General features: G+C 41.5%; 2 protein-coding genes across 2 annotated transcripts; both read right to left on the bottom strand.

Moving 5' to 3' along the window:
- Positions 1-1909: 1909 nt before the first annotated feature.
- LOC117778226 (phosphoglucomutase-1-like) lies at positions 1910-10387 on the bottom strand. The gene is made up of 11 exons (XM_034613627.1): positions 9597-10387; positions 7807-7969; positions 6980-7126; positions 6663-6788; positions 5016-5206; positions 4719-4873; positions 4346-4461; positions 4109-4244; positions 3402-3585; positions 3139-3267; positions 1910-2406 (listed from the first exon to the last, which is right to left on the bottom strand). The coding sequence occupies exons 1-11, from the start codon at positions 9852-9854 to the stop codon at positions 2317-2319; spliced, it is 1695 nt and encodes a 564-aa protein (XP_034469518.1). The 5' UTR covers positions 9855-10387; the 3' UTR covers positions 1910-2316.
- A 132-nt stretch (positions 10388-10519) lies between these two features.
- LOC117778227 (angiopoietin-related protein 3-like) lies at positions 10520-15643 on the bottom strand. The gene is made up of 7 exons (XM_034613628.1): positions 15031-15643; positions 14319-14429; positions 13453-13570; positions 12900-13013; positions 12721-12816; positions 11864-12136; positions 10520-11773 (listed from the first exon to the last, which is right to left on the bottom strand). Exons 1-7 carry the CDS (start codon positions 15535-15537, stop codon positions 11562-11564), a joined length of 1431 nt encoding a protein of 476 aa, XP_034469519.1. The 5' UTR covers positions 15538-15643; the 3' UTR covers positions 10520-11561.
- Between the last annotated feature and the right edge of the window lie 4589 nt (positions 15644-20232).

The raw sequence follows: 20232 nt of genomic DNA on the forward strand, positions 1-20232 counted from the left end.
GCTCTAAAGTGAAATTTAAATTGAGCCCTTTCTTTCCTTTGTTCCTCCATGAATTTCAAAAATTTTGAAATCAGTAGACACTGAAGGGGAACAGCCAGGTTGGTGTTACTGCCAATTGAACAGTAGGGACGAAGCTTCTTATCTCTGGTTACTTTTCATTCCCCCTTTGGCCCCTTCACTCTTCTGAGATGGAAGAAGCACTATTGTTGTTGGATCATGATGTCTATCTTCGGAATGCCCCTGGTATTCCAGTACCTCCAGGAACGGTGCACCAAACACAGTAGATGGCGATAATGCACCTTGACGTCGGTAGCCAACCACACGCTAATAAACCGAACAAAAAAGAAGAAGAAGCTCAAGCTTTGAGACTCTGCTGTTTGTTTTTCTCTGGGCTCAACTGAGAAAAAGGGCACTTCTCATAATTATTCATAAAAAAAATGTTTAAACAAAAATGTATATATAGTAGAATACCTTTGACTTACTTACCAATTTATTTGAATACACTCACACTATTGTTAATTCTCAACAGTTCCACAGAGACAATGGTCTTCTTTAGTTTATCACAAGAGCAGGCAACAGCAAAGGAAACTATGCCACAATGTGCATGTTTTCTATGCTACTATAGTTTCTAGTATAAATAACACACACACACACATAATAACTGGTGACAAGGACTTAGTTTCAGTGTAGGACTGTCTGTATCATTGATAAAGATCTATCAGCATACAACAAACAAGTAGAATGAATAGTTGTTAGATGAGGAGCCTACAATCAAAATGATGCAGTTACTGTTTAAGGCAGGACCCCAAAACATTGTTTTTCATATACTAGTCAATTTTGAGCTTTTGGTCTACTTTACTTCCATGTCTTCTTTCACTCTAATGGAAAGAAAACTTCCAAAAATACACATTTAGATGGTGTTTGTTTTACTACCCTCTGTCTGTTAACATCTGTAGATTTCGCCTTAAATCGCCAAACAAGCCCGTCTTCATATTTAAACATAACATTTCAGGGGAAAATACTGTCTTGTTGTAAGTCATTAACTGGGTAAGTTATATGTGGTGATGTGTTTTAGTAAGTTTTTTTTATCCTATTCACCTGCAGTGGTAATTGGCATTTTTATTAGGGTGGCGATTGTGATGACATTATTGGATACAAATTTGACTGTATTCACCTGTAGGGTCTCCCCTTAAGTACAGCACATTAGCCTGTAGGCCCTAACTTATTACATTAGCTATAGCTAATGCATGTACATTAGCAAGACACAAGTTAACTACATTTGTCTTTGTCTTTTGGCTGATTATATGTAAACTGGAGGCACTGGTACCTTAGTCTTTTGTTCATCACTATTCACCTCCACACAAGGGCAGGAAAACCACCGCAACTGGGACAGGAGCTGGGAGGTGCTGCCTATCTGACATGACTGCAGATGACTGTGTGCTCACAAGTGCACCTTCACTAGCCTCATGATTCGATTATAATTCAGCAGTCAACGATTCGACATTGCATCTTGATGCATTTCAATGTATCAGATCCACATTTCCCATATTACTGTACATGGATGCTTTTTCATCAGTTAACACAATCAGTCAGACAAATATGAACTCCCTTTTTATTTAGAAAGTGCTTTAAAAGGTATTATAGACTGTTACTGTTATTGCATGTGTGCTGTAATTAAAAAAAAAAAACGTTTCAATTCAAAAATCCGACTACAACAGTTAGTCTATCATACTGGTCAGTGCTTTCCACACTGATTTGACATTCAGTTTATACTTGCGTGCAGCACCTAAGGCTTAAAAAGACAAACTCTGATTATAGCCTTTACTGTATCAACGTGGCCCTGCCTGGCCCCCTCTTGGCAGCGCCAATGCACTGAGGCGTATTACTCCGCTGGTCAACAAGAGACTCCTCTGCACATTTTCTATAAGGGGCAGTTTGGGGATTCAGCATCTTGCCCAAGGACACTTCAGCAGGCAGGTGGGGGAGACAGGGAAGGAACAGCCAACCTTCTGGTTAGAGGACATCAACTACCCCCTCAGCCACAGCCGCCCCCGTCAAGGAAGAAAAAGAGCTTGGGCTCAAGCCCCCTTTGATGTCTATGTGTGCACGTGCCAGCTGTCACACATGAACCAAAAATTAAAAGCGGTTTAATGTTTCACAGAGACAGTCACTGAGTAAAAGTCAAATTAAATTGCAAACTAAAGCATGAGGTGCAGCTACACTTGGAATTTAAGCTCGGTTTGTACAAAAAATCTGGAAAGAAAAACAATAGGGCATCACTCTGTGGCATCACTAGGGAGTAACATGTGGGAGGAATCATGTGATGACCGATGGGCCACTTCGACCTGTCCTGTGATGGAGCTGGGAAATCTTCAGAGCAATTGTTGCCAGGGGCGACAGCATCACCTGTTGCAAACAAGGACGATCATGTTAGAGACCTAAGAAACTGCAGCTGCCGTATAGTGTTTCCTCCTGGATTGTTAACTGAAAGAAATATTGTTTTATACCTCTGTCAAGGACGTTATGTTTTCACCCCTCTCCATTTATCTGTTGGTTGGTTTGTTTGTTTGTTTGAAGTACACAAAAACTACAGAACAGATTACCATCAAACTCAGTGGAAGGATGGGGTATTGGTCAAGAAATAACTCATTAAGTTTGAGTGCGGATCCAGATCAGGGGGCGGATCCTGGAATTTCTCCTTTCACTTTCTTTAACATTGTCAGATAGGCCATTTGGCTGCTGGTTGGTTGTCAGCAGGATGATGCAAAAACTGGTGGAGGCGTGGGATATGGGCCGAGGAGGAATCTATCAAATGTTGGTGTGGATCCGAACAAAGGATCTCTTTAATATTAGATGACAATAACATGTTAGCTTTTAGCAAGTTTTGGACATTTTGCCAGTTTCTCAGGGTATAATTCAACGATCTTGATGAAAAAGAACAGAGGACTTATATCTATGAGTGGGCAATAACTGATTGAATTTAAGGAAACTATTAAACCTTGTCGATGGTAAGCATTATACTGGGTGTCATTCTAGTTCTTTCTGCGACTTAGAGATTTCTAATCGAGAATTTTCAAATGAACCTTTTGTGATTTGCTATTTTGGCTCAAAATGTCTTAAAATGTCCATATTCCGTACCTGAGTGTCTTCAAAAATGTGCTCCTTCTCATAGCTGTCAATGTAGATTCGAACTGTTGCTCCTTCACTACCTGTCCCATTAAGTCTGTAGATGATCCGAGAACCATCAGAGAAGATTATCCGCAGACCCTGCAGGGAAAACAGCCCAGCACAGATCATGTAAAGACAGCAAACTGACTCGGACGCTGACAAGAGCCAAAACACCCAGTGACCCCCTGTACACATGACAAGCTTATCACTGTAGCTGAGTGTGTGACATGAACCTGGTTCCTGGAGATGGTGCTGTCCACAGGATCTGTGTACTCGAAGTTGTCCGCTTTTTCCACTTGGTAGATTTTGTCCCCCACAGCAAATCTCTTCCTCAAGAAGGCCTTGTCGGAAATCATGATCTCCAAATCCTCCATCATCTCACAGGCCGCATCTATGTCCACGTTCTCATAGTCATATCTGGAACAAACAATAGCTGATTTTAATAACAAAGGAGGAAGTGCAATATCAATATGTTCCTCATTCTCATCTTTATCTTGATGATCTATTGATTTGAATTGTGATTTTCTTCTGTAACAGAGTGCACATGCTTATGATATTATCCTAAATAAAAACTAAAACCCCAAAATACTGAATAGGTAGATTTTCTTACTATGTAAGAGGCCGCAGAATCCCTGATATCATGATTTAAATCTTAATCAAGTGCAAGGTTTGAAAGAATGTACAACGGCATATATTGTCCAGTAGATGTCAGTCATAAACTGTCCGAATTTGAGATGTAGTTCATCCCATCTTTTCTAATATTTCCAACTACATGAGGTACTGTGAAAATAGTTATAATCTGAAATAATTTACAACTGTTTTACAGGTTTTTTCTATTTTGCTGCCCATGATATTTTTTTTTATAAACATAGATTAGTTAGAAATATGGCCCAAAATGTCAAAGTAGCAGGAAGGAGAGTGTCTCACGTTACCATCTCACCTGGTGAAGTAATTTCTTCCATATTTCAGCCAGTGGTCCTTGACAATATCTTCCACACACTGCCTCCTGGTGGCCAAGATGGACAGCCATGCCAGCACGGCCCAGAGCCCATCCTTCTCCCTAATATGGTCTCCACCTGAAAGTGGATATGAGGACAGCTTCTCTTCCACTCCTATGGTATTTCAGATAAGTTGGAGCATTTTTTAATCTAACAACTTGCTGAAGAAAATACATTACCTGTACCAAAGCTTTCCTCTCCACAGAGAGAGAGTCGGCCTGCATCCATCAGGTTCCCAAAGAACTTCCACCCAGTGGGAGTTTCATATAGCTCTATTTTTGTTGCACTGGCTACTCTGAAAGGAAATACAGCCAAATAGTATTCTAAGAAAGCTCAGAGAACCTTTGGAACACCAGTAGAAGGCAACACCGAAATAACATTACATGAATCATTTATACATGTCCGGGTATATCTTTGTTTTACATGCACTGATTAAATTGTATTTAAATTGTATAATCTTAAAGTATACAAAGTTTGACTTGGCCACAACTGGGAAAACGAGAGGCTGTTTGGTTTTGACAGTGATAGGTGAAAGCCAGGCCAAGGTTTTACCTGTCTAAGGCTGCACTTGTGGGCATGCTGCGAGCGAAGCCTCTCACCCCTGTATGCTGGAAGTACGGGATGCAGAAGATGTTGTCGGCGATCACAGCCACGGAGTCAGATGGGGAGACGAAAAAGCTGTGTTTACCAAGGATCATGTTACGGTCCTATAACGCAGGCAGACGGTCAGAGGTTAGAGGTCAAGGTCTTCAGGCCCAGGTTCTAGATGTGAATTAGAAATATCATTTTTTTTATCGACTTGATTTTATTAATGGGGGAAAAAAGCAGAAAAAATAAGTATTTGCACACCCCGTCTCCATCAAAAGCTGCACCAAAATCATACTGTCCATCTCTCATGCTCTCAACCAGATCCACAGCGTAGGTGAGGTTAGGGTCGGGGTGTTGACCCCCAAAATCCTCCAGTGGGACACAGTTAATGGCAGAATTGGCCGGGCAGCCCAGCTCCTCACACAGTATCCTCCTCACATATGGTCCTACCACTGGGGAGCAGGCAGAGGTGGAAGAGACAGGGTTAAGAGAGGAAGAACTAGAATGTCACTCAGTAGAGTGCATACCTCCGCAAAGGGCCAACAGTTGCTTTAAATTCAAAAAAGCTGGAACAAATTTCACACACTGATAGATATCAGTTCCTTTGTAAAATTTGTAAAACTCCATATTAAAGAAAAGTGAAAATAACTTCCTGGATCCACCCCCTGATCTAGATCTGCACTAAAAGATTCTTCTCTGATCCATACCACATCCTTCCACCAAGTTTCATGGACATTTATGAAGTTGTTTTTGTGTAAACGTGCTTACAAACAACCAAACCAGCCAACAAACGAATGGACAAGGCTGAAAATATAACTTCCTTGCTGGGGGGTCATCCTGTACTTGGTATTTTAGGAGGCAAAGCAAACACCATATCTATGTTTTGCTAGAAAGACCAGGTTTATAGTGTGGATGTGTGGTACATGGTAAAAATACCCTCACAAAATATTAATATACCATATATATTTGTATTATATGTATAACGTTTTGTGAGGGAGTCTGTTGTTATTGTGATGGTGTGTGTATGCAGTTTGACGGGGTCGTAGGAACTGTTCAACCACTATAGTTTCAGGGTTTGGGGACTCTGGAAATAGCTTTAGTAACCTAATCGTCAGGAGTTGTTGGGAAGTTCCTACAACGCCATGTCACCTCTCCACTGCCAGAACAAAGTCGAGAACCAGACTCTGTATAACAGGATTCAAAAACTACACGTGGTCTTTCTTTGTTTCTCCACCAGTCTGACACACTTTGCTCACTGTCATTATTTACTTTACTGAAACTGAATTCACCCAAAACATCACGCAATAGTCGGATGTTTTGGTGACTGAGTGACCAATCAGATTCTTGTGTACTGACTGGGGGCTTGACTCGTCCTTCACTTTTGACCTCATGCAAACAAAGTGAGGAACATGAGCATCATGAACATGTTATTTGCCCTGAAAACATATGACTCGGTGAGAAAGAGACAAAACACTAAGTCAAAATTGTACGAAGAATCTGCATCCACTGGCCTGTGTGCACCTACAATATTGTTAAGAAGTCAGTTGTGTCTTTATTCTATTCAAAGTGGAGAGGATGAGGGGAGTAGAGGTTGAGAAGCTGACATGAAGCCAAGGGTTCAATCTGCTTTTAAACTCACAACAGTTACATATATGTTAAATTGTTAATAATACAGCAATTTAATCCAACTGAATCAAGAATTTTGTATCTTTTATCCTCTCTCCCTTTCTTTCTACATTACCGAGTATATCTCGCAATTCTTCGTCTTCTTGTTATTATTACAAGTTCTACCACTACTACTACTACTACTACTATTAACTGGTGCTGCTATCATTAATACCATCTTTCTGTCATTAGTTTACAGTGTAAAGGAGAACATCCCAATGTGATGAGGTGCTCCTCTCTCACCCCCGTGCATGGCATCCAGTCTTATCTTGATGCGGCTCTGTCCAGACAGAAGCTCCTTCAGGGCCGCAAAGTCAAAGATATTCCTCAACAAGTTGGCGTAGGATTCCACCGAGTCCACAATTTCCACTGAACACAAACACAGATGAGGAACAAAAAATGTTTTAGCAGTCACTGATTTTATATCAACAATTAAATAAATAAGTCAGATTTTACATTTGACCTTAGAGTTGTTCTAGTATTTTTTTTACATGCACAATACTAAAACAAAACTTCCATCAACACGATGTGAGGGGTGACAGACGCATGCTGCATTTCACCAGTAAATGGTTTGAACTTGTTCTCCAGATCAAACATCTGTTTCCCGAGGGTGGTCAGATCCAGTCGGAGTCCGGGGCAGATGGCGAACTCCTCGATGGTTCTGCTGAGTTGAAAGATCTTGTTTGTGACGGCCTCCTTAGCTGGACCTAGATAAGGAAGACAAACTTTGGTTTCACATTGATATTCACATGTAGTTTGCTGTCAAAACCACATACCCAGGAACATAGACTGTATATAAAGATGGAAGACATGACAGCTCCCAAAACTTAAAGCCAAATCGTTTTGAACACCAACTGGTGGCTGGCTGCAGTAAAGGTGCTTTCATCCTGCCTCCCCTATGTTAATGGTTGGGACATGGACCATGCTAAAAAGTCAAAATATACATCAAACAAATTTTCAGTGTGAGCATGATTGACAGCTTAGACTGACTCGTGATTGGTTGTGCTCCCGCAGCTCCATCCCGCGATTGCTACTGTGGAGGCTCTGGCTCCAAGTGTTTCAAGATGGCGGCATTTGTATCCATCATATTATGGCTTCATTTCTGAATAATCATCTTTGTATACAACATGGTAAGTAATATGGTAATATTCAGGCTCATCTGTGATTTTTAATGCTAGAACTGTGCTGACTGTTGTGAGGTGCTTGAACTTTGTTTCAGATTGATGTCTTCATCCAGTCATAACTTTATTTCTGGGTCCTGTGTCCGCAGGACGTGTCCGAACGAGAGCTTCTACAGTCGTGTTAAACTCCTGACTTCACGGGCTCGTAACACTACTCAACACTTGGCTGATGCTTCTGCATTCACCCTCCTCTCCAGTTACCATACCTCCATTGGCAGTGTTGAACTTAATGCCAAAGTCTCCATCAGGTCCACCGGGGTTATGGCTGGCAGTGAGGATGATGGCGCCAATGGCTTTGTATTTCCTGACCACACAGGAGATGGCTGGGGTGGACATTATCCCATGGTGTCCGATGATCAGATGGCCCACCTGAGAAAAAGTCACACAGGTGTGAGTGAGTCGGCCGGCATGAGTGTGTATCTTTAATATATCTGAGTTGGGGAGGGATGTGAATGTGTCATGCTAGTAGGTGGGATCAGAATTTCACTTATAATGAACAACAGTTGCGGCGCCTCAAGAGCCAGTCCAGTCATGTGTGAGTGTATTTTGAATCCCACTCAGAATACCGTCCATACAAGAAAGCACCAGAAGCTTGAGGCTTATGTAGTTTAAACCTGAGGAGCACAGAGAGCTGGTGCTGACAGGAGAGTTGAAAACAAAACCGGTTTCATATGTTTCTATCTGAAGACAGCGGAGAAGCCAGGAGCTGCAGTTACAGCAGCTATTGAGTTTTATGGCTGAAAGGCAACATTCATTGATTTCTCCGGTCTTTACTTCATAATATTTTCTCCTCTCAGTCCCCTCCATTGCCCATGAGCAAATGTTGACATGCTGATACGCTACAATGGCAGTGCTTGGTAATATTTACAGCTTAGTTTAGAGGGTTAGCATGCTTACGTTTGCTGACAACCAAACGAAAAAGGTGCAGGTGAGGTTGATGGGATGCAGATTTTCAGTGTAGTCAAATAAAATGGTGAACAAATAAAAAAATGACATGTTGATGGTACCAGATGAAAAGAGAAAGTTGTATAAATTCATCCTGAAGCGCAGGAATGTATGTGCAAAATTTGATGGATCTGATAGTTGCTGAGAAGTTTCAGTCCAGACAAAAGTGGTGGGCTGACCAACTGACTGACATCACTATCTCGATAAAGATACTTCAACGTACATTATACAAGTGGCTTTAGTATACTTTTTACTAAAGCACCAAAGCTTATGTAATAATTTTTTTCCATGATAGCATGTAAGTTTGCTGTTGATGTGCAAAGGCCTATAACCTCGGGGACAGTAGATTCAAATAAAGGTCCACTTACTGTTTTTCTCAAAAGCTTTGATTGGCTTCACATCAGCAGATAGAGATTGCTCTGTTGCTCATGCACCTGGGAAAATGATAAAAGTGTCTAATCTCCAGCTTTTATGGTTTAATTTATATCACATTTTAGACTTATACTTTAGGAAGACTACGTAATATGGTTGAGAAGATGTGGAGTAAGTGGACCTTGAGTTAGGATCCCTTTCACTCAAAGCAAATATAAAACGACAAAGAGGTACTTTGAATTCATTTTAGTGAGTCCAATGAATTAGTCGAAACTATAAACAATATTTTACTTTTCATTTATTCATTCAAATGTATTTAATTATGATTTTGTATAATAATGAAATAAACACAAAAAAACTAACATTAAGTTTGGTTGTATTGGTTGTTTTTTTATTGTTTTGTACAGTTGGATTAGTATTTGTTTGAAGATACATAACTTTTAACTGATAGAACTCAACTGCATGTGAACACCAATAACATGAAGCTGGTAGAGCCAATGAAAAGCGACCAGGTGATGAGGGCAGGTGACACTGACACACATGAGCTGATCTACACACAGTGACACATCTACCCCTGTGCGCACTCCCTCTACTGTGCACACACCTACCAGCATGCACACACACACACACACACACAAACAAACAAGGCAAGTAAGCCCACACACATGGTGACACTGACCCCGTTGGCAGCTGCCATCTGCACAATGACCTCGATTGCTGTTCGATTAAAGAAGCGTCCGTCTCCCCCGACCACGACTGTGGAGCCCTGGCGGTCACGCAGGTCAATGGAGGAGAAGATACTCTGGATGAAGTTGTGCAGATAGTTCCTCCTGGACTGAAATACAACGACTCTTCTCCTAAGGCCGCTGGTCCCGGGCCTCTGGTCAGGGTAGGGGGCCGTGGGGACGGTCAACACTTGCAGAGGAATGTTGTCCATTGTTTTTAAAAATGAAGATCCAACCTAATGCTGTGGCGCGAAGAGCAGGGGAACCTCTTGTTTGGAGGGAAATCCCCTGTCAGTCGACATGGGGGGAACAGCACACAGGGGCAGAGTAGGAGGGTAAAAGCCTGACTCCTCCTATTATTTCACAGAAGCACAGGGTTACTGTGGTGCTTTCTGCAGCCCAAAATAACCTTTCAGACTAATGCATGTGCAGAGGCAGTAACTGAAGACGCTCCTTCACACATGTGCAGGAGGATCACTGTCAAGGCTGCAGGCCGAGGCACAAAGTTGTGTGTGTGTGTGTGTGTGTGTGTGTGTGTGTGTGTGTGTGTGTGTGTGTGTGTGTGTGTTTGGGTGTGTCTGACTGGAAGCTACTGAACTGTTATGGGAGCAATTTGTCCATCTGTTAAGGGCTGCAGCTGTGCATGGAGAAATGAAATGCAAAAAGAAGGATGACATCTCTCATCAAAGATGCACTTGCCAAATTTGCTATGGACAGTGTTGGTCTGGTATTCACCATTGACCCTTTTCTCTAAGCTGAGTGTGAAGACAGAGAGTGAGACCAGTGATTAGAGAGTCATTGGAAGCACATACAGACACCTATATGTGGTTTTTGGCAACATCATTTATCAAATCTAACTATCTGCGTGAGACGGAACAACACTGCTCTCTAGAGTTTATTCAGGGAATCTTGCAACACAGTACAAAAGAGAGCCGACCTCTCAGTGCAACATACAGAAGGTTTTAGTGTGTAGCAATAACATGAACATGCTTGGGTCATTCCTTTACAACAGTCTTTCTACAGGTCAAATCCTGCTGACAGAGAAGGACCGTCCTGCGGCAGATCTGCAGGCAATTAGCAACCCACAGTATATCAGTCTTGGACAGTGTTTGTCGGATCAAAGGCAACATTTGCATGATATAATAGGAATATCTGCACCCAAATTAATATTAGCATTATAGAAAGTCAACATCATGTATTTTTTTATAAGTTAAATAAAAATATAGCAAATGTATCAAAAATAGAGCAAAATGTAAAGTAATGATGAGTGATATTTAAAGCAGTGGTTCCCAAGTTTCATTGATTATCGACCCCTCAAAATCAAGCAATGTCTATGTGGGACCCCAACTCTCACTTGCAGTTATATTGTAAGGACGAAGGGGGTAAATCTGTGCAGTGTTTCCCATACAAAGAGTCAATGAAAGAAACAATCTGATCTTTCAGTGTTAATTCCCTTTCTGACCCCTTAGATGTATCTTGTGACTTCCTCAATGGGTCCCACCTCCCCTATTGGAACCACTGCAGTACACTGTGAGTCAATGTGACCCAATATACACCTGCTCATATATGGCTTTGTGTTCTAGTTCCTTCTCCATACCCTTTAAATGTCTGAGATACTGTGAGTGAAGATGTATTTATTCTTAACAATAAGCTAAATGTGATTAATTGTATTTTAGATATCCCATTACATTTTGATTTTCTACGATTTTCTACAGACTAAGTGCACAGTGTCACTCAGATTTGTAAAACTCGTCATATGTGACTGATCTTTTAGGACTCGACACTTAGAGGAAAGCAGTTTCCTCTCTGCCCTTAGCCTTTAAAAACCACGGCTGCCCCGCTAGAAGCACTGCCAAGTCTGTCCTGCAGAGGCCACTGCTGGATGCTGGTTTGTTTTGAGTGTTATGTTTGGTGCTGGATCAGAGAGAGATGTCTGACTCAGAGGCAGATGAGGTGGAGGAAGGTGGAGCTCCTCGGTGCAATGAAATCTCTGTGAGCTTGAAGGAGTATGAAGCTTTTCGACCAGACTTCCACTGAATCCCCCTCCTACGCTCTGAACGCCCCTTTGGTCTCACAGGAAAATATCTGCCATTCAGGTTGGTGTCTCCACAGGCGTTGAACCACCATCCACCTGGAAGAAATGACACGTTGTACAACCAATAATTCATGACAAGTACTCATTTACCCATTGATTTGCAGAACAATTAAACTTCTGCTGTACCCGTGTAGATGTGGGCGCAGTTGAAGTCCTGGTGGTTGTCATTGTCCCTGTCCTTGGTGGAGAACATCATGCCGGTGTGGTTGCCCATGGGGTCTGGCAATTCTCCAGACAGGTGCGTGAGGTGAATGGCGTAGTTGCTCTCTGGACCATCGATGTTAAATCTGTATTCCATAAAGTGTTTGCTCTGTTTCCAGTCCTCCAGCTGGATGTGAAGGACGGAGGCGCCCTGAGCGGCGAGAGCATGGAACTTCTTGAGACCCAGCCAAAACTCTCCTGTGAGAGCGACAGAAAGAGAGAGGGGGTGGGGGGCAGCTCAGAGCTGGTTTAAAAAATACAGACATGATACACACAAACTTACATGCACAGGGACACACACAGTTCTTTTAACTAGAATGGTACTAGTAGCGTGCATCCCTTCGCCAAGGCCCAACAGTCCCCTTATGAAACCCCATTTAAATTCTCCAGATCCACATTTTTATTTGGATCTGCACCAGATTTCACACACTCATAAATATCACTCAACTAAATAGATCCATTAATGATTCCCTGAGAAATCAATGAAAAACGCCCTCATACAGAAAGAAATTGAAAAATGATTCCTGGATCTGCCCCCTGGTCCAGACCAAAATTCCATGCATTCTTCCATGACCCTTACTGCATCCTTCCACCAAGTTTCATGAAAATCTGTCCTGTAATCTTTGAGTAATCCTGCTAACTAACACACTGACAAACGCAGATGAAAACACAACCTCCTTGGCGGAGGTAATTACAGGGGTCATAAAGTGACAAATCTCACAATCATGAAACAGAATTAGCTCAGCGTTGGAACATGTGATGTTAAGTTGTGTGTCTCTTACCTTGAAAATCCCCAAACCCGTTTTCATACTTCTCCCAGGTTTGGTCAAAATTCACAGAACCATCCCTCCTTCGCTGGATGACTGTTACTCCATAATCTAAATGAAAAAATGAATCGTGCTGCGTGATATAAAAGGAGAGTTCTGTAGAAAAGTGTCATTTGGAATGAAACTTGGATTACCTCTGCTCATGTCACAAAAGGCCATGAAAGGCTCTGATCCGTTGGGTCTGATGGCGTAGACGCCACTGACTCGCTCCCCTCTGTTGAACAGCTCGCTGCAGTCTGATGACAGATCTAAATAAAAATGAGCGCACAGGAAATGTCAAACTTAAAAGTGTCCTGAATATTATTTATAATTTATCATACTACATAATATATCATTTAACTGCAAACTGGTGATCTGGTGCAGATACTGTGAACAGAGGGTGAACAGTTCTCGTCAGCAGCAGCGTCTGTGCTAAATGTGTGAAGGATAATTGATAGCTCAGTAAGTACTGAGGCTGCGGCTGCAGCAGGCAGCTCCCTGCTGTGACTCTATGAAACTGGATAAATGTGAAGCATAAAATTGCAGGAAATTGACAGGACGCATTTTTATATCATGGGCATTGACACAGAAGGATTTATTACTTAAATTAAAGTCCTTACAGAATACTAGATACTGAATGCTGTGTAAAAAGAAACGAAGTCCGAACATCACTTTCAACATTTCTTCATCTTTTATTATGCATCTTACGCATTTCTGTGTTGCCTGTAGAGTTTGAGTTCAGAAAAGGGCTGAGTGTCGGAGCTTCAGCGTTGAAGGTCTCAGGCGTCCTCTCAATGGTCTCTTGGGCTAATCTGTTGACTGTTAGCTGGAAATAAAAATGTCGGACAAACCCTTTAGTCTGCAGATATAATCCTCGTGACAGATCAGAAAAGAAACTGTGGATTAAATAGCAATTCCAAAGAAACCCTGCTGTGGGTTGTTATTCAGCAAAAGTAGAAATTCTCCAGTGTTTTTATCTACTTTGTTGATCAGAATTTTCAGCTCTAAAGACTTGAACATATTAAAGTTTCTTACGTTGATGATGACAGCTCATAATTCAAATATTGTGTGTTAATAATCTGTTCTTTGGCACTTCTCCTTTGAAATGGTTAGGGTTATTATATTTACTATGATTAAATATATATATATATATATATATATGATGTTAGCCTGATACATTACATGATGCCTGAGTTACTCGATTAGTTGTGTTGGAGAAGTTTTTCCCTTTAATGTTACAATGCGATAAAACTTTATTAATCCCAAAGGCAATTTGGTTGATGGCAAGTAAAAGAAGACAAAAACAAGTCATGCACTGACAAACATCCACAAAAACAATAAAAGTACAATTTCTTTAAAAATACCAAAGGTCATAAAAAAACAAATTAATAAAGGCATTAGAGTAATAAGCATTTAATAGTACACAATATTTCTTTGTATACTGGAAGACATCAGTGTGGTGTAACTATTTTATTTTCTTCTTTTACAATATTACAAGGGAAGACTGGATCTGGATGAGAACACTTGAAAAGACAGTCCTCCTGCATACTTTTCATTCAGTCCCTAATGTCTACCTTTTCCTCGAGGTTCTTGATCTTGCCTCTCTGGTAGTTGATCTGGTCGCTCTGATCCCTCACAGCGTTCAGCAGCTCAGTGATGCTCGTCTCCTGACTGTGGATCACAGCCTGCTCATTGGGAAAAAAGGGTATAGATGGATCTGTTAAACAATGGTGTTATTTAATTGTTAGTATTATACATATTACATTGAGCCAGTATTATGGACATAAATGAGGAAAACAATGCAAAACAAAGTATATATAATACACTATAATACACTATATTTCTTATTGAGTCTTTTTTTTCTCTGTATCTATGTTTGTGAAGCACTTTGTAAACTTGTTTTTGAAAAGTGCTACATAAATAAAGTTGTATTATGTATTTTTATATGAAACATGATTGCTGGTTTAAAAAATCTTCATTGATGGGTTTAACATGGTCTTAAAAAGTCACCTTGCAGGCCCATTTATGGCCTTGTTTATGGTGTCTTTGTGTGTGTGTGTGTGTGTGTGTGTGTGTGTGCGTGTGCACGTGTGCGCGTGTGTGTGTGAAGGTCTAAGTCACTTCAGCCTTAGAAGTGAAGTTACACTCAAAATAATGTGATTGAGGGTTAGGGTTATTTTTTTTAACCTTGTTAAAAGCTTGTCTCCATCTTGCTGGTGTCCAGTGTTGTAAATGATTCCACTTTAGCAAAAAGACAAGGGCATGTTTCCACAACAGGTCACTCACCCTGAGGCTATTGATCTCTACCACTTGCTCGGTGGTCACCAGGCCTTGCGACAGACTGCTCAGCTTCATCTCCAGGCCCTCCACTTTGTTCTGCAGTCGACTCTTCTCCTGCAGGATGTTGTCCACCTTGGAGTTGATCTCAAAAGACAGGCCTTTAATCTCCTCGTTGTTGGCCTTCAGCACCACAGCGGTCTTCTTCAGCTCCTCGCCGTCCTCCTTGATTTCGCTGGCGAGCACCGACAGCTGGTAGAAGGAGTGGTCGAAGATGTTGAGCTTCTGGAAGATGTCGTTTATCTGTCCCTTCGTCCTCTGCACGAACTCCCGCAGGCTCTGGCCCAGCTGGAGGAGGCCGCTCGCCAGGAGACGCACATCGTCCAGGGCAGCGAAGGGGGAGCGGGTCTCAGCCGAGGCCCGGGCCTCGACGACGGTAGGGTCCCCTTTGCTGCAGAGGGCAGGGAGACAGGCAGCAGACAGGACAAGCACTACTGGAATTATCATTATTCTCATGTTGGTGTTGTTGATGCTTCACCAGCAGTGTGTTGATGATATCAGGGGAACGTCTGGCAGCCGTCTCCCTCCTCTGTGACTGGACGAAGAGCCAATGGGTGCACATCTCAGGTTTTATACGCACACTATCTGCTATCAGGTTAATGATTAAACTCATCTGATCAATATCTGTATGCAGGAGGTAGATTCCTCCTGCTGATTGGTCAATTTACAATGGACTTCTCCTGCATTTAAAATGTTCAACGCAATTAATAATGCATAGGATTTAGCTCCATCCAATCTGAAATTGTTGCAGCCACTAGGTTGAATTTACTGAGAGAGGACTAATTCACCTTTTTGCATAATACTTACCCGGCGACAATGTTATCTCACTGTGAAAATTATACATTTTCAGTTTCATTTATTCCATCTAAGCAATTCTTTTTTCCCCCTCTCTCTCTGAGCCATGACGGTATGACTCTGTGTTTTCACCAGATGACCTCTTGTTACCTCTGCACTGAGGCCATGGCTGCTCAGTGTGACTGTTGTGTGGCTGGTTAATTTTTAAAGTGACCCAGTTTACGTAGAGAATCGATACAAATATGACTTGCTCCATTTGTTTTGATCCAGTGGTGAGTAAGTATAGATGGTATGCAAGTGTATATGTGCGTAATGTAATGAGCTGTGGATTGTTTCTGCTGAGACAAAAATGCCACATGTTGCCTCTATGGCTACATGAGATTTAATCCGCATCCATTCTAACATGCCTGAGAAACCATACAATGGGCATGGGTGTGCCATGTGGGCCACTGGACACAGTAATTGTTGTCTCCTACACAAGTAAGCAGCTGCATCATTATAAAATGCAGAATTTAACTGTACAACAGCTGTTAGCAAAGACAACAGGAGCAGCAATGCTTGTAATTGTGGTACACTAGTAACCAAGGCAAATGCCAGTTGTTTTCTTCTGAATGGGGTCATGTGATTGGAGCCTGATGAATCAGCGAAGGCTACGTCGTGACCAAAAAGACCCAATAAGCACGTGGTTGTGATTATCTGACATTGTTTCAATACAACGCGGGTTTCTTCCCCGTCCAGACTAAAACGCAGCGGTAGAGTTTTCAAACTAAAACAGGGCCAGGAGCGTTTCCAAACTTTTAGCACCTGTAAAACTCCAGAGTAGGCGTATCCGTAGCAGAGTTGCTGCTTTTTCAAACACATATAAAAGGAACAACTGCTTTAATGCTCTCATTTGACAATGGAATAACTGTTCTCACTGTGTCTGTGTGGGTTTTGTCCTGGTACTCCTGCTTCCTCCCACAGTCCAAAGACATGCAGATTGGAGCTAGATTCATTAGAGTCTGTAAATTGACCGTAGGACGTATCCCGCGTTTGGCTTGGATTGGCTCCAGCTCCCCCTCACCCTTAAAAAGTAAACAGTGTAGATAATGAATGGATGGAGTGAAACATTCCAGTTAGTGATCTGCAAAAATGTTTTACCTGCATTTCTGCAGCAGCAGCTCTTACTCTCCACACAATGCAAGAAACAAAACTCATATTTGTGGAACATACTCCCTGCTGTTTTCATTAGGAGTGAGAATATAACCTACTATCAGCATCCTGGTGGGTGGTGACCATAGATCTCCTCTGTTAAATGTTAACTACACATATGAGAGCAGGAGTGTATGAGCCCCACAATGTGTGCTCAGTAAACAAAGTCCACAACCCTGACTTCAGCCAGGGGGGCCCTGTTTTCTGAGGGGGAAAATTAATTGGCGCACATGTACCACTAATGGAGCAACAGCAACTTCAAACTTACAGTGTGTAGGGGTCATGGAGAATGCAAGTGTGTTCGAGTGTGACAAACAATGACGGGGGAGCAGGCCAGTGACTGTTATACTTGACATGTATGAGATGAAATATTGATCTCATGAATATATATTAACATATTCATTATTGTGGATTTGGCTTCATTTGATGACTGTAAATACACAACCCGATGCAAACGCAAGAGCTACTGGATGAGAAACTGGTTCTATGTCGTCTCAAACCACTGGTGATGGAGATCACTGTCTCCGCCTGTGACCTTTTTCTTGATTAGCTCTGTCAATGCCATCCAGTCTCTTCTGTTCAGAGAGGAGGTCAGTGTCCTTCGTGTGGTCAATGCCCTATTTTTTATGGCTTATCTCATCAAGTAGCAACAGTGAGTCTGCCTTCAAAGAGCAGTGGGTTTGTCCCATGTGCTGCAGGATGGTGCAGGCCTGTACTGTCTCAGCTTTTATGGTCACTGCCACGTGCAGAATTCTCCAAACGAGAGCAAATATGGTGATCTGCTGCTCTGAGTGACTTTCTGGACTGGAATATTATTTCCTGTTTTATTTTGAAAACAATTTTCCTTGGGTGTCTATTGTTGATTTCATTTCCTGTCCTAGTTGATATTGCTGGCCCCGCCCCAATTAGTCGCTATACCAACTCCCTTTGTGTGTAACCGTGTTCCCCCTTACTTGTGTTGCTTTGGGTTACTTTGCCTCACCCCCTGCACCAGTTTTGTTCATGTTGTGTTTTCCTTGTTCCTTGTGTAACCTCTGGAGTCTAAAGATGTCTGCGTTGGGATATATTTGATGGAAAGGGCCGGACCATGAATGTCTTCGTATGCAGTCTCCATTCATTCTGACAAACCAAGCGAAAACGAATCTACCGGTAAATTTTCCATATGTTGACCCCCAAAACAAATTACACATCAGAAGTCAGTTAGCATATTATACTATGACCTTCAACTAACAAATAAACATAAACATACAGTGACATAGAAGCTGACATACAAAAACTCTTATAAGGAGGGGTCCAAAGTAGACGTAGGGGTACAAGACTTTACCAAAGGTTCAATATGATATATTCCATTTAAACACTATGTACGAAATTTGTTTAATTATAACAATAAATTAAAATGAAGAAAATTAATGTAAATGCACATTTGATTCTGTGGCACATAATACTGCTGCATAATTGGCTTTGTTACACTTGTGTGTGTCTGTTTTTCTTTTGCCTCATCTGGATGTATGACGGTCAATTTATTATATATGCAGCGTGACTCTAGAGATGAAGATCCATGTACTTACATTAGTATTAGCATAGGGATAGTCTTGAAAACGGGGGTTAACACATCTATTACATAACATGTATGGTTATACATGTTTGAAAAATGTATGCTGAAATACTCTCAATGGTTATTTGTGGCTTCTTATAACTGGTTAATATGACACAGATCAAAGAATCATACAGTTCTTATTCAATGACCTCAAATGAAACCCAAGCTTGAATAAGGGCTTATGCATCTTTAATTCTAAATAACGTCAGTTGCCAGGGGCTTTGGCCTTGATCTTGACTCATAGGTCATTGATACATAACGACCCGGTTTCTGTCGGCCAATGCAGCCGCAGCACAACCTGTAACTCCCCTGACCACAAGCCACAGTTACATAACGTCAAACAACGTCAAATGGGGAGGATGTAGGCCATGACAAACCCCTTGTGGACTAAACTACTTTAAACTTTTCCATTTGTTGTTGGTCTCTTCAGTTACATTATTATTGTAAAAAATGGAAATTGACTAATTAGAATTAAACTATTAAGTTATTATAAAGGCTTATTTTATCCATTAACACAGCTTCACAAACATGATTTTTCTAAATAGAGGACCTGCCGCTTAGTGATATTTAACTTACCTCCAGCTATACTTTCCACTAGAAGGCAGTTTCCACAAGTAATAACTACATTAAAATGAACACCCTGCAGCTTGCAATCCGCCTCTTCCTTCATGCATTTCACTGTGTGGGCCAAAAACGTCTATTTGTACAAGTTAATAATTAACAACACATTCTTCAACTAATATTATAAATAAAAAAGTGAATTTGTAGCCCACATTCTCCTCAAATATGATGCAACTCTAAATCTTTCTATGAAATTGCCTTTGAGAACATTTTTTCTGCTGTGCCGCATGTGGTCAGTCCGTCAGCAGTCGTTTGGTCCAATAAAGGCTGGGGTTTTTTCTCTCTCTCCCTCGAGTCAAACCACAATCCCTCTCGGAGTCGGTTGTCTGCTTGGGTAATGGAAAAGGAGTATTTCTTTCTAATTCTTGCTAATTCCTTTTCCATCCCCGGCGGGGCACAACATGGTGGTTGCAACCCCATGAGCAGCTCTCTCGCCTCATCATGTCATGGACTTTTCATAAACATTGCCCGGGTAATTTTGCTTTCAAGTTGGGTGCTGCCAGTTGGAGGCTGGGTCCATACAGTACAGTGGGAAATGCAATTTCTCATGGCCTGAGGAGGCGAACTGAGTCACTTGCACCCCTACGCAAATATAGGCACAGAAAAAAGAAATGGCGAGAAGAGAGAAAGAGGGATGAACACAGACTATAGGAAGAGAAGAAAGAGCATATAGCCATGGTAGCATCTCTGTCATACTAACACTAGAGCTATCATGCTAACATACTGTTAGTGAATGCAATGTTTATCAAGTTTATCATATTAGGGTATTTGCATGCTAACATTTGCTAATCATTACTAAACACAAAATACAAGGGCCATACATCAAAGTATTGAATATAATATGAAAAAAAGGAAGCCATCCTCAGGGGAACATGCGTATCTGTACCAGTATCCTTACCTGTTAAGATATTTTATTCATTGCAACAAATGTCAAACAACAAATGGTG

Source organism: Hippoglossus hippoglossus, chromosome 17 (assembly GCF_009819705.1).
Source record: "Hippoglossus hippoglossus isolate fHipHip1 chromosome 17, fHipHip1.pri, whole genome shotgun sequence".
Classification (NCBI taxonomy): domain Eukaryota; kingdom Metazoa; phylum Chordata; class Actinopteri; order Pleuronectiformes; family Pleuronectidae; genus Hippoglossus; species Hippoglossus hippoglossus.

Excerpts from the sequence above, each read along its gene's own strand:
- LOC117778227 (XM_034613628.1), bottom strand. The coding sequence starts at position 15,537 with ATGAGAATAATGATAATTCCAGTAGTGCTTGTCCTGTCTGCTGCCTGT. Across the intron at positions 14,430-15,030 it reads TAGAGATCAATAGCCTCAGG|GCTGTGATCCACAGTCAGGA; the intron begins GTGAGTGACCTG and ends CCCAATGAGCAG. Across the intron at positions 11,774-11,863 it reads CTGCGCCCACATCTACACGG|GTGGATGGTGGTTCAACGCC; the intron begins GTACAGCAGAAG and ends CATTTCTTCCAG.
- LOC117778226 (XM_034613627.1), bottom strand. The coding sequence starts at position 9,854 with ATGGACAACATTCCTCTGCAAGTGTTGACCGTCCCCACGGCCCCCTAC. Across the intron at positions 6,789-6,979 it reads CAAGTTCAAACCATTTACTG|TGGAAATTGTGGACTCGGTG; the intron begins GTGAAATGCAGC and ends GTTTGTGTTCAG. Across the intron at positions 4,462-4,718 it reads ACAAGTGCAGCCTTAGACAG|AGTAGCCAGTGCAACAAAAA; the intron begins GTAAAACCTTGG and ends ATTTCCTTTCAG.